The sequence below is a fragment of the Salvelinus sp. IW2-2015 genome, unplaced genomic scaffold (genome assembly GCF_002910315.2).
Source record: "Salvelinus sp. IW2-2015 unplaced genomic scaffold, ASM291031v2 Un_scaffold3061, whole genome shotgun sequence".
NCBI lineage: Eukaryota > Metazoa > Chordata > Actinopteri > Salmoniformes > Salmonidae > Salvelinus > Salvelinus sp. IW2-2015.
The window spans coordinates 56,498-71,176 of record NW_019944353.1 but is presented as its reverse complement, the minus strand read 5'-3'; the positions used below and the strand labels follow the sequence as shown (position 1 = coordinate 71,176).

Here is a 14,679-nt window from a genome sequence, read left to right as displayed (position 1 = left end):
TTCATCTGCACTGACTTGGAAGGTGAAGACAATATGGTGGAAACTCATCATCATCATGGGGCTCCCGAGTGGCGTACCGATCTGCATCTCAGTGCTTGAGGCATCACTACAGACACCCTGGTTTGAATCCAGGCTGTATCACAACCGGCCGTGATTGGGAGTCCCTTAGGGCGGCGCACAATTACCCCAGTGTCGTTCGGGTTTGGCCAGTGTAGGCCGTCATTGTAAATAAGAATTTGTTCTCAACTGAGTTGCCTAGTTAAATAAAGGTTAAATGATAATATATATATATCATTTTCCACTGGGCACACACTGGTTGAATCAACGTTGTTTCCATGTCATTTCAATCAAGTTACATTGAACCAATGTGGAATAGATGTTAAATTGAAGTCTGTGCCCAGTGAGTAGGCTTTTTCACCTGGTCAGTTCTTATACAGCAACTGAGACAGAGACGTGGCACAAATCACACTGTACCAACTAGGACCAAAAACAGGACCCAACATTCTGTGTACAGTTTGATAAGCAGAATGCATTTATTATTGAAAACATAAATATATAAATTATAATCATTGCTGTTTTTATCCAATAGAGGCCCAAATAAAACATGGTAAAAGCTTGTGTTGTTGTGGTTCCTTTAGTTACTGTAAGCAGTGGTCCCTGGTCTATTGACAATGAATGAAGAAATGCACTGCAAAATGGTGGAGAAACTTCCTCTGATTCCCTTTATACATATAGCACCAATGGAATCACCTTGGAAGTCTGTATAGTGCAGATGAACATGTTGTTACCGCAACACCGAGCAGCTGCAGATACACTGTTGTTGCTTCTTCAGTCATCTATTTTCTCTCAACATGCCTCTCACCCAGGACTTCATCAAGTGCTGATCTTGGATCAGTTTAGCTGTTTAGATCAGAAGGAATAAGATGAACAGCACTCCTACTCTGAGACATTTTGGGAAAGTGCCCAGGTATTTCTATTGATTCAGTGTGTGCCAAACGACAACCTATTCCCTATGTAGCGCACTACTTTTGGCCAGTGGCTCTGGTCTAAAGTAGTGCACTGCACTTTTCGGGAAATAGGGTGTTGTTAGAGATTTGGTGTCAGTCTCTCCATAAACAGTGGTATCTTCTTTTTCTATCTTTCACTCATCAACAGTGGAACAGTCTTCTCCGTTGTTAACGTGTCAATGGAAGACTGCTGCTTGATTAACTAGGAAACCATTCATGTTGGTTTGTTCACCAACTCTCTCATTCAAGATGGACTTTGTACTCGTTCAGAACAACTTGTGTGCTGGTGGGGCGGACTGGGCACCATCTTATCAAAGGAGTGTGATGTGGGTTAAAAGTGGTTTCACACACACATTTATGTGCACACACACACATGCTGAACGTGTGTGTTCTGTTGTGTATAATGACGCTCTGGTTACTGGGTGTAACTTTTGGCTAGATAACAGAGTTAAAGAGACACAGTCCAACGATGCCCCAGATTGAGTCTTCCTCAGCCAGACTGATCTCAGATCGGTTTGTGCTGTCTTGCCAATGACTATATGTGTTTGCAGGACAACACAAACTGATCTGGGACCAGGTTAGCGCTATCCAGCTCTCTAGATAATAGAGTACAGCACTGCTGATGTAAGCCTACCCTACAGCACCAAACAGGGTGCATTGCTGGGGCCTTATACATGTCCTCACCCCCATTCCTACATCGTTTCCATGGATTACATAAAAGCATTCAACCACAACAAACAAAGAAATAACAAACATACTTCCTGCTTGAATATAAGTAAGCATAATATATTTTTTTAACAAAAATAAAGCATCTTCCTGTACTTGTACAGACTCTGTCCTCCCATCTCCTCCTCGCCACGCTTCCTTCCATTTCCAGCCCATACAACTAGACTTGAGACTGTTCAGATAATATACTGGCACATAATAAGGCAACATTGAACATGAGTAACAACTACATGAACAACTACAAACAACATGTGGACATGAAGATTCACTACCAGAGGATCAGACAGAACCCGACTCTTACATGTCACAGAAAACATAACAATGTCTTGGAGGGAGAGAGAGAGAAATGAAAACGTTCACACGTATAAATAGTTTATTAGTAGCAATGAATTAATCTTCCTTTCTGAATCGTTCTGTAGTGTATATGGCGACTGGCACAATCCCAATAGGAGCAGATAGGGAAACCCAAGAGAGAGAAGCAGAGAAGCCATCTTGGAACAACAGGTCCTGATGATTCCAAACACTTTTCCCAACACTTTATCCAAAAGAGACAAAATGGGCAACCATTTTATGAGTTCCAGAATGTTCACAAGTTCCACTACAGTGTACAGAGAGTTTCGGAACAACAAGCAACACGACCAGTACCTTCTACACCTCTCTACAACTTCTCTCAACATCTCGTTCCCTCTCTCCCTCTCTCTCTGTCAGTCATTGACTGTCCAGGCAAGTGTCACTTAGACCAACGGCTAGGAACATGCAAGCCTCCACACATCCCGAAGAGTCCATTGATTGTCCCTCTCTGTGTCCTTTTAGGATCCAGTCAACAGATCCCCCATCGAGGCTTAATCCAATGATCCATCCTGGATCTCTCTCTGTGATCGTCAAATTGTCCTGTTTACCCAACAAACGACAATCCATCTTGTCCTCCTCCTCCTCTCTTTTCTGCCCAGCTCTTTATCGGCTTCACCATCCTCATCCGCATCATTGTTTGATTGGTTGGTTCTGCTGCGCTTGGCAGAGACCTTCTGCATTACTTTTTACGGTAATAGAAAAAAGCACCTTTGGCATTTTATTAACTTTTTTTCTCTTTACAGTAATCTTTGTTTTTAAAAGGCGGTAGGTGGTGTGGGGTGGGATCAGGGAAGGGGTAGGTCAGCAGTCCAAATATGGCAGCATCCTCTCTTTGGCCCCTTCCACACTGAAGTCTAATGCTGCTGGGGTCTCACCTTATGTCCACTGTGGAGAAAAGAGAGAGAGCTGATGTTAACATTTAGCATTTCATTAGCATTAGCCTGATGATTCTATTACCATTAGCTTTAGCATTACCATTACCCTCATAATTACTATTACCATTAGCTTTAGCATTAGCATTAGCATTTCATTAATCCCCATATTATTTGAACATGTTAGAGGTAAAAGGTGATATTCGTTCCCCATTTTGTTCAATTTGAACGTGTGTCATAAAGAGAGAGGGACAGACGGACGGGACGGATGGACGGAACGACGGACGGAACGACGGATGGAACGACAGACGGAACATTGGACAGACAGAACATTGGACAGACAGACGGACAGACAGAACATTGGACAGACAGACAGACAGACAGACAGACAGACAGACAGACAGACAGACAGACAGACAGACAGACAGACAGACAGAAAGACGATGACAGACCAGAGACAACATGAGACAGACAGACAGACAGACAGACAGACAGACAGACAGACAGACAGACAGACAGACAGACAGACAGACAGAGATGAGAGACAGACAGGCAGAGACGAGAGAGTCAAACATTGGAACAGAACAGACAGACAAGACAGACAGACAGACAGACAGACAGACAGACAGACAGACAGACAGAAGCAGACAGACAGACAGACAGACAGACAGACAGACAGAGACGAGACAATCAGAACATTGGACAGACGAACAGAGATGAGAAAGAGACAGTCAGAACATTGGACAGACAGACAGACAGACAGCAGACAGACAGAGATGAGACGAGACAGTCAGAACATTGGACAGACAGACAGAGATGAGAAGAGACAGTCAGAACATTGGAGAGACAGACAGACAGAGACAGACAGACAGACAGAGACGAGACAGTCAGAACATTGGACAGACAGACAGAGATGAGAAGAGACAGTCAGAACATTGGACAGACAGACAGACAGACAAACAGACAGACAGAGACGAGACAGACAGGCAAGACGAGACGAGAGAGTCAGAAACATTGGACAGACAGACAGACAGACAGACAACAGACAGACAGACAGACAACAGACAGACAGACAGACAAGACGAGAACAATCAGCAAACCATTGGACAGACAGAGATGAGACGAGACAGTCAGAACATTGGACAGACAGACAGAGATGAGAAGAGACAGTCAGAACATTGGAGAGACAGACAGACAGAGACAGACAGACAGACAGAGACGAGACAGTCAGAACATTGGACAGACAGACAGAGATGAGAAGAGACAGTCAGAACATTGGACAGACAGACAGACAAATGGACAGAGAGGATGAGAGAGAAAGATAAAGGACATGAAATACAGAGGAGCGCATGGGAAGTAGAGACATGTAGAATGGTACTTGAAATCAGATACACACAGAGACACAGAGACAGCTGGAGTGAAGGACAAACACTGGTCGGTGAACAAGGTGAGGTTGAAATACTCATTCATAAACTCATACATGCAGAAAAACATAACACAAAGAGGATATGCAGTGCGCAGGCAGGCATAAAAATCACACTAAATCATGCAGCGACATTCACAGAGCGTGGCCCATTTCAGCCCTCCCTCTCCTCACACTGATTGGGTGTGGCGTTGATTGTGATCTGATTGGCAACCCTTTCTCTGCCCTGATTGGGCTTGTGACCAGCAGGTGGGTAATTGGTTGGATTGCCATGCTGGAGCTAAAGTCCTCCTACCTGTTGGAGCCGGGGGGTCCGGCGGCCGGACTTTGGAATAATGTGTTCAAGTTTATTATGTCGCCAATAAATCCTTGTTGAGCTTTAGCTTTTTAGGTTTCCTTTTTCTACCTTTAGCCCTAGTATGGTGGCCTGAAAACACAAGTTGGGGAGGGAGGATAGGAGGACAAGGACAGCGGTTAGCAAGAGGGGGAAGCAGCAAGGTTTACAACACAAAGAGCAGAAAGCAGAGGAGATAAAAAGACCCCATGACAGAGAGAGAATTCAAGAGGATTTGAAATGACACTATAAATAGTTGTGATGACTTATCAGTCCACATCGTTCCTCTTATCTCTTCCCAACAGAGGCTTTGGAACAAGGGGAAAGGATTGTTACCTGCCGGCCAAGCCAAGCAGCCTTTGGACACCCTCCCTTTACACGCATGCACACACACACACACACACACACAGTCAAACACCCTCACACACACTGACACTGTCTTTCTCTCAGACACACACAAGGGGCCTTGCAGGTTTGGCAATAGAAGTCTAGCTTGCAGGAGTGTCTGTTTTCCCAACAGGCATATACAAGAGGTCATCCAGTGCAAGCCAGAGAGCAAGCAGGCAGACAGGCAGACAGGCAGGCAGGCAGGCAACACACAGACAGAACAGAACAACAGACAGACAGACCAGACAAAAGACAGACAGACAGACAGACAGAACAGACACGACAGACCGACAGACAGACAGACAGACAGACAACAGCAGACAGACAGACAGACAGACAGACAGAGCAACAGACAGACAGACAGCAGACAGACAGACAGACAGACCAGACAGACACAGTATAAAGAGACCAGGCGTAGGAAGAATGACTGAATGGGGCGGGACTCAGATCAGACATCCAACCAAACAGTCTCTGAAGGTCACTACGCCTCAATAAAGTTGTGTACATTCGGTCGGCCTTAATATTATTTACCTGTTCTGCGTCTGAATGCTCTCGGATTGATTGTTGACGTGCACACACACTCCAGGTGGTCTTCTAACCTCGCAAGAACCTCCTTCAGCTTGGGTTTCCTCCGCACATACTCCACCTTGGCCACCTGAAGAAAGGAGGAGAGTAGGTTAACAACACTACCACAAGAACACCATTTAGGCTCGTTTAGGCTTTTCCTGTACCCTTCATTCACCTTTCACTCTTTCTCCATTGGCTAACATCAAAGAGATGGATGAATGAACAGAAAGAAAAAGCCCTGCTCCTTCTCCATTTCTCCTTCTCTAACACCAAGAGACACAGCCACATCATCTCCCTCCCCATTTCTCCTTCTCTAACACAGAACACAGCCACCGTCCTCTCCCCCTCCATTCTCCTTCTCTAACACCAAAGACACAGCCACCCTCATCTCCCTCCTCCATTTCTCCTTCTCTAACACCAAGAGACACAGCCACGTCATCTCCCTCCTCCATTTCTCCTTCTCTAACACCAAGAGACACAGCCACTCATCTCCTCCTCCATTTCTCCTTCTTAACACCAAGAGAACAGCCACCTTCATCTCCTCCTCCATTTCTCTTCTCTACACCAAGAGACACAGCCACTGTCATCTCCCTCTCCATTTCTCCTTCTCTAACACCAAGAGACACAGCACCTTCATCTCCCTCCTCCATTTCTCCTTCTCTAACACCAAGAGGCACAGCCACTGTCATCTCCCTCCTCCATTTCTCCTTCTCTAACACCAAGAGACACAGCCACCATCATCTCCCTCCTCCATTTCTCCTTCTCTAACACCAAGAGCACACCACCACATCTCCCTCCTCCATTTCTCCTTCTCTAACACCAAGAGACACAGCACCGTCATCTCCCTCCTCATTTCTCCTTCTCTAACACCAAGAGACACAGCCACCAGTCATCTCCCTCCTCCATTCTCCCTCTAACACAAGAGACACCCACCACTCATCCCTCCTCCATTTCTCCTTCTCTAACACCAAGAGACACAGCCACTGTCATCTCCCTCCTCCATTTCTCCTTCTCTAACACCAAGAGACCAGACCACTTCATCTTCCCTCCTCCATTTCTCCTTCTCTAACGCCAAGGCACAGCCACTGTCATCTCCCTCTCTGTTTGATGTATGACAGCAGCATCCAATTGGGGCTGATGTATTGGGTTCCGCTGCAGCGTTCTATAGCCTGGTGATCAGGTGTGTCAATATTGGGCAGAGGCTCAAACGATAGGGAGGGAGGAGGGAGTGACATGCACCATGAGGCCCAGTGTAGGTTCACCCTGGCTGGGGAGAGATGTTATTTTTAATTTAGAAAAAAGTATTATTTAATATAAAAAATATAAAAAATCCCAGCAACTCCCGTATGGACTCAGGAGAGGCGAAGGTCAAGAGCRGTGCGTCCTCCGAAACACGACCCAACCAAGCCGCACTGCTTCTTGACACTATGCCTACTTAACCCGGAAGCAGACCACACCAATGTGTCAGAGGAAACACCGTACACCTGGCAACCGTGCCAGCGTGCGCTGTGCCCGGTCCGCCACAGGAGTCGCAAACCCTCCCCTAACCCGGACGACGCTGGGCCAATTGTGCGCTGCCCCATGGGTCTCCCGGTCGCGGCCGGCTGTGACAGAGCCTGGACTCTAACRAGGATCTCTAGTGGCACAGCTAGTACTGCGATGCAGTGCCTTAGACCACTGCGCCACTCGGGAGGCCTGGGGAGAGTWGATTGAGAAGTCCCCCTGCCTCTGTGTCTGACCTGCTCCCCTACCTCATCTCAACTCATTTACTGTAGCCAAGCCTAACCCTTGCACTTAACCCAACACTATCCCACACAGCCAGATCTTACACAGACCTCCACCTAAACTTCCATTCAATATCTCCACCAAGCCCAACACTGACTCCCCACCACCCAGCCACTTCAAGGGGCCTGTGAAGTGGGTGTTGTTGGGCTGTTGGGTGGATGGGTGGATGTGTAAAATGGCGTTAGGTGATGCCTCTCTCTGATCTCTGATCTGAAGGCCAGGGCAGGTACACAAACACACCCTGGGCCTGGGCCACATGGAAACAATATATCAGGCTTCTGTGCTCTTCCTGGTCATGGCACGGGACAGGATATTGACCGGCAATCTCCTCACGCTTTCTGGTGTTATGAACAATGCTGTTATGCAGTCAGGACAGCTCACACACACATACACAGACACAGACACACACACACACAGACACACACACACACACACACACCGATGGGAGAGAAGGAGAGTCTTTCTCAATCCCATTCTGGCCTCCAGCCAAGTCAAGCTCTACCCAGTGAATTAGTCACACAGCCCAAATAATACACCATTCCATTCTGATACTACAGAACCTTGTAATTTGGGCCTGCAATGACGTAACGTCTCGGAAACATAAGCCCAGGTGAGACAGAGACGTCGGCTGAGCAGGACACAGAGTGGCCAGGAAGAGGGTAGGGTGTACACAGCATCCACTATTCACCATCCTTCCTTTGAAACAGTGTCTTTTAGAAAGGAGGAAAAGGGGGAAGAGAGGGATAGAAGAGAAAACAGGGATAGAGGGAGTGAAAAGGAGTTAAGTAGCGAGAGGTATGCGTGGGTAACAGTGGACAATGGTGTCTGGACGGCGATCATTACGGTGTGTGTTTGCTCTTATCTCCGGTCTGAAGCAGAGGGTGAAAGGGCCTGAGCAGAAACTGAGTAGGGGTGGCGAGAGAGAGCGAGGAGAGACGAGGAAAGAGAGACGAAGAGAGAAGGGGAGAGAAGAGGGAGAGGGGAGGGGAGAGAGGGGAGATGGAAAGGTAGAAGCGGGGAAGAGAGGAGCATGGGGTTTAAAAGGCAGAGAGAAGCGGTGGGAAGAGAGGAGGGAATGGGTGAGAGAAAGAAGAGGGAGAGAGAGAAAGAGAGAGAAAGAGGGGGTGGAGGGGGAGAGTTACACAACTGAATTCATTCAACCTGTGTGTCTTTCGCATAAGTTTGCAGAGGTGGAAGGTTTTAGATTTGTGTACATTCCGGGGACCATGTCATTTTGGGGTGGGTTGTGTGTGTTTAGGGGGGAGTCTTTAAAGGAGGGGGACAGCACACTGAACGTGATCATGGGTAGCATTAAGTCTCATTCATACGTAACCTATTAAACTCCGTCTAGTTCTGTTTAATCCTCAAGGACACTGGTGACTAATATAGGCCTGATTAATCGATAGTGTTTCCTGAGCAAAACAAGCCAAACGGAAACCCACTCCCTGTCACTAGCCAGTGTGTGTGACAGTGGAATCAGAGCTGTATGCTCACAGGGGCTGCAGCTGTCTCTGTGCCCAGCTCCGCTGCCGTTGGTTACCAGAATGTCTAGGGGGTCAGGGGTCGGCCAATCAGAAACAAGGAGAGTCAGCGGTGCCTGACAGTTACTACTGTGGCGGAGCCTAATGACAAATGATACACGCACACACAATTGCACAAACAAACACACATCGACAAGAGGATAAAGCTGTGTGTATGTGTGACAGAGAGGTCAGCAGTAGGCCTGTTACACAACACAGCAGGGTTAAGGACACACAGAGCAGAACAGCACCTAAACCCTTCCCTCCTCTGAGTGTGTGGGTGGTTTTCAACATGTCTCCACCAATGAAGTTACGTACTCTCCCTCTGCTCTTCCCACTTTGTCAACAGCAAGCATTCTCTTGCTTAGTCACTGTCTTCCTCTACACTTCTCATCTCCTCCTTTTCATTCTCTCCCRCCCTTCCCTTGTCTCCTTGTACACAGCGAAGGCACATTCCCAGAGTCAGAGTATAACAATAGACTGATACTGGAATTAGGAGGTGGAGAGGAGGGGGGAGGGGTGTTCAGTTCAGTACTGGGTAACACGCAAACAGCCCTGCTCCCTCCTCCACATCCCCCTCTGTGTCCCCCTGTCACCATGTCAGCATGTCTGTGTCCCCCTGTCACCATGTCAGCCAGTCTGTGTCCCTGCCACATGTGAGCATGTCTGTGTCCCTGCCACCATGTGAGCATGTCTGTGTCCCTGTCACCATGTCAGCATGTCTGTGTCTCTGCTTGTGTCCCTGTCACCATGTCAGCCTGTCTGTGTCCCTTTCACCATGTCAGCCTGTCTGTGTCCCTGTCACCATGTCAGCCAGTCTGTGTCCCTGCCACATGTGAGCATGTCTGTGTCCCTGTCACCATGTCAGCCTGTCTGTGTCCCTTTCACCATGTCAGCCTGTCTGTGTCCCTGTCACCATGTCAGCCTGTCTGCGTCCCTTTCACCATTCAGCTGTCTGTGTCCTGTCACCCAGTCAGCCGTCTGTGTCCCTTTTCACACCATGTCAGCCTGTCTGTGTCCCTGTTCACCATGTGCCTGTCTGTCCCTGTCATCCATGTGAGCATGTCTGTGTCCCTGCCACATGTGAGCTATGTCTGTGTCCCTGTCACCATGTCAGCCTGTCTGTGTCTCTGTTTGTGTCCCCTGTCTTGCACCATGTCAGCATGTCTGTGTCTGTCACCATGTCAGCCCTGTCTGTTGTCCCTGTCACCATGTCAGCCTGTCTGTGTCCCTTGTCACCATGTGAGATGTCTGTGTCCTGTCACCATGTCAGCATGTCTGTGTCCCCTGTCCATGTCAGCCGTTTGTCCTGTCACCATGTCAGCCTGTCTGTGTCCCTGTCACCATGTCAGCCGCTGTGTCCCTGTCACCATGTCAGCCTGTCTGTGTCCGTGACCATGTCAGCCTGTCTGTGTCCCTGTCACAGTGTCAGTTCTGTTTGTGTCCCTGTCACCATGTCAGTCTGTTTGTGTCCCCCTGTCACCATGTCAATGTCTGTGTCCCTGTCACATGTCAGTCTGTTTGTGTCCCCCTGTCACCATGTCAGCCTGTTGTGTCCCTGTCAACCATGTCAGTCTGGTTTGTGTCCCTGCCACCATGTCAGCCTGTCTGTGTCCCTGTCACCATGTCTACCGTGTCTGTCCGCCATGTCAACCATTGTCAGCTGTCGTGTCCCTGCACCATGTCAGCCTGTCTGTGTCCATGTCACCATGTCAATGGCCTGTCTGTGTCGCCCTGTCACCATGTCGCCTGTCTGTGTCCTGTCACTATGTTCAGTCTGTTTGTGTCCCCCTGTCACCATGTCAGTCTGTTTGTGTCCCCTGTCACCATGTCAGCATGTCTGTGTCCCTGTCACCATGTCAGTCTGTCTGTGTCCCGCTGTCACCGATGTCAGTCTGTTGTGTCCCTGTCACCATGTCAGCATGTCTGTGTCCCTGTCACCATTTCAGTCTGTTTGTGTCCCCTGTCACCATGTCAGCATGTCTGTGTCCCTGTCAGCCACATGTCGTCTGTTTGTGCCCCCCTGTCACCATGTCAGCATGTCTTGTCCCTGTCACCATGTCAGTCTGTCTGTGTCCCCCTGTCACCATGTCAGTCTGTTTGTGTCCCCCTGTCACCATGTCAGTCTGTTTGTGTCCCCCTGTCACCATGTCAGCATGTCTGTGTCCCTGTCACCATGTCAGCCTGTCTGTGTCCCTGTCACCATGTCAGCCTGTCTGTGTCCTGTCATGACACTCTCTGACTCCCCAGAAATATTGACATTCATAGTAAAAAWAAAWAAAAWAAAAACTCAAGTCCCGTCTCAGAGCCCACCATCCCAGCAGCTAGACACACCATAGAAGACCCCATGGTGCAACCGAAGGGGCCCCACACACTCTATATATAAATCATCAACCTCTAAACTCTGTCAGAAAGCCGGGCCTGGGAAAGAATCCCGGTCAGGTTATGGAATGATATCCGATCCGGCCAGAGAGACAGAGCAACGGAGGGTTTAAAGGGTTTATGCAGTGAGCTCAGGGATAGAAGAGAAAAGGTAGGTCTCTTCCTGGTCTCTCTCCCAGTCTCTCCCAGTCTCTCCCAGTCTCTCCTGGTTTCTTCAACTCTCTCCTTTTCCAGTCTTTCCTGTCTCCCAGTCTCTCTCCCAGTCTCTCTCCCAGTCTCTCTCCCAGTCTCTCTCAGGTATCTATCCCAGTCTCTATCCCAGTCTCTCTCCAGTTTCTATCACAGTCTCTATTCCAGTCTCTATTCCAGTCTCTATTCCAGTCTCTATTCCAGTCTCTATTCCAGTCTCTATTCCAGTTTCTCTCCCAGTCTCTCTCCAGTCTCTCTCTCCAGTCTATCTCTCCAGTCTCTCTCTCCAGTCTATCTCTCCAGTCTCTCTCTCCAGTCTATCTCTCCAGTCTCTATCCCAGTCTCTCTCTCCAGTCTCTCTCTCTCGTCTCTATCCCAGTCTCTCTCTCCAGTCTCTCTCTCCAGTCTCTATCCCAGCCTCTCCCAGCTCTGAAGCCGATTGTCCTGGCTGGGTTAATTGGGATTTCCCCCGATGGGAGTGCCGGAGCGTGGAAAGGAAAGTTTGGGCTCGGCGGTCCAAGGAAAACAAGGCTTGGATGTGGATGTGCACCACGGGTAGTTAGGAATGGGAACAACATCGCGATAAAGGAAAATAAATAAGATTGGGGAGGAGGGGGAGAGTAAGAAGGGAGGGGTGAAGGAGGAGGGGAGAGAGTAAGAAGGGAGGGGTGACCGGAGGAGGGGAGAGTTAAGAAGGGGAGGGGATGAAGGAGGAAGGGGGGAGAGTAGAAGGGAGGGTTGAAGGAGGAGGGGGAGAGTAAGAAGGGAGGGGTGAAGGAGGAGGGAGAGAGTAAGAAGGGAGGGGTGAGGGAGGGGGAGAGAGTAGAAGGGAGGGGTGAAGGAGGAGGGGGGAGAGTAGAAGGGAGGGTGAAGGAGGAGGGGAGAGAGTAAGAAGGGAGGGGTGAAGGAGGAGGGGGGGAGTAAGAAGGGAGGGGTGAAGGGGAGAGAAGTAAAGAAGGAGGAGGTGAAGGAGGAGGGGGAGAGTAAGAGGGAGGGGTAAAGGAGAGGGGGGAGAGTAAGAAGGGAGGGGTGAAGGAGGAGGGGAGAGAGTAAGAGGGAGGGGTGAAGAGGAGGGGAGAGAGTAAGAAGGGAGGGGTGAAGGAGGAGGGGGGAGAGTAAGAAGGGAGGGTGAAGGAGGAGGGGAGAGTAAGAAGGGAGGGGTGAAGGAGGAGGGGAAGTAAGAAGGGAGGGGTGAAGAGGGGGGAGAGTAATGAAGGGAGGGGTGAAGGAGGAGGGGAGAGTAAGAAGGGGGGGTGAAGGAGGGGAGAGGAGAGTAAGAAGGGCAGGGGGAAGGAGGAGGGGAGAGTGGGGTACGCAATTCATCTGTCACAGGATAAAGTGAAGTGGCCGAGTCCCAACACCGACACCAGACACACAGACACCAGACATACAGAGGAAACCTGCAACCCCTTCTAACCCTGCTCATTTGTGCGCTACAAGGCGGTAACCGGGACAGGAGAAGCAGGAGGGAGATAGAGGGGGCTTGGTCTCTCTATTCTATCTGTCTGACAGTCTGGTTTTATGGAAAAAGGAATAGATTCCCCTCCTCCTCCGTAAAGGGTGAACCTCATAAGGAACTCAATGACAGGGCTTTGAAAATGATGGACAGACAACAGACAGCAAATCCCCAACGTTTCAACTCTGAGAAGAGGGGGATTGATGAGGTAGATGGGGGGTATAAGGGGTGTGAGGGGGATTAGGGGCGGATGGGAGTTATAAGGGGTGCTGAGGGGGGATTAGGGGGATGGGGGGTTATAAGGGGTGCTGAGGGGGATAGGGGCGGATGGGGGGTTATAAGGGGTGCTGAGGGGGATTAGGGCGGATGGGGGGTTATAAGGGGTGCTGAGGGGGGATTAGGGTGGATGGGGGGGTATAAGGGGTGGCTGAGGGGTTAGGGTGGATGGGGGTTATAGGGGTGCTGGGGGAGATTAGGGGTGGATGGGGGTTTAATGGGGCTGAGGGGGATTAGGGGCGGATGGGAGTTATAGAGGGTGCTGAGGGGGGATTAGGGTGGATGGGGGTATAAGGGGTGCTGAGGGGAGATTAGGGGCGGATGGGGGGTTATAAGGGGTGCTGAGGGGAATTAGGGTGGATGGGGGTTATAAGGGGTGCTGAGGGAGATTAGGGTGGATGGGGGTTATAAGGGGTGCTGAGGGGGATTAGGGTGGTGGGGTTTATAAGGGGTGCTGAGGGAGATTAGGGGTGATGGGGGTTATAAGGGTGCTGAGGGGAATTGGCGGATGGGAGTTATAAGGGGTGTGAGGGGGGATTAGGGGCGATGGGGGGTTATAAGGGGTGCTGAGGGGAGATTAGGGGTGGATGGGGGTTATAAGGGGTGCTGAGGGGAGATTAGGGGTGGATGGGGGTTATAAGGGGTCTGAGGGGAATTAGGGGCGGATGGGGTTATAGGGGTGCCTGAGGGGGGATAGGGTCGATTGGGGTTTAAGGGGTGCTGAGGGGAGATTAGGGGTGGATGGGGGGTTATAAGGGGTGCTGAGGGGGATTAGGGGCGGAATGGGGGGTTATAAGGGGTGCTGAGGGGAGAATTAGGGGTGGATGGGGGGTTATAAGGGGTGCTGAGGGGGGATTAGGGGCGTGGGTGAAGAAAGAAACAAGAAGAGCATTTATCATAGGCACGCAGGCAGGAATGCCAATGGAAACCAATGGGAGGGCTGAGAAAAAGCCACTTTATTTCTTCACACCAATCTCTCCATCTCTCTCTCTCCATCCTCTCTTCTCCCTCCTCTCCTCTCCCTCTCCTCTCCCTCTCTCTCTCTCTCTGCTCTCTCTCTCTCTCTCTCTCTCTCTCTCTCTCTCTCTCTCTCTCTCTCTCTCCTCTCTCTCTCTCTCTCTCTCTCTCTCTCTCTCTCTCTCTCTCTCTCTCTCTCTCTCTCCCTCCTCTCTCTCTCTCTCTCTCTCTCTCTCTCTCTCCTCTCTCTCCTCTCTCACTGCTCTCTCTCCTCCATCTCCTCTCATCGGTCACCTCGTCAATCTAAACAGAATTACGTCATCGTTCCGTCTGTCTTTCTCCGCCCTCTCATATCCGGCTCAACTCTTAGGTCAGTACTGAGAATCTCCACCTCAAGCTCCATTATCAATCCTATTAACTCGCTTGTCGCTCATGCTCTACTCATCC

At 49.8% G+C, this 14,679-nt stretch overlaps 1 protein-coding gene across 1 annotated transcript in view; it reads right to left on the bottom strand.

Annotated features, from left to right (window-relative positions):
• Positions 1–509: 509 nt before the first annotated feature.
• The window catches only part of LOC112075283 (platelet-derived growth factor subunit A), a 39,996-nt gene continuing 25,826 nt past the window's right edge, over positions 510–14,679 (bottom strand). Inside the window, exons 5-6 of the mRNA XM_024142305.2 lie at positions 5,632–5,755; positions 510–2,969 (exon numbers count right to left, since the gene is read on the bottom strand). Of these exons, the coding sequence (XP_023998073.2) occupies positions 2,956–2,969; positions 5,632–5,755 (138 nt within the window). The 3' untranslated portion in view covers positions 510–2,955. The remainder of the gene's footprint in view (positions 2,970–5,631; positions 5,756–14,679) is intronic.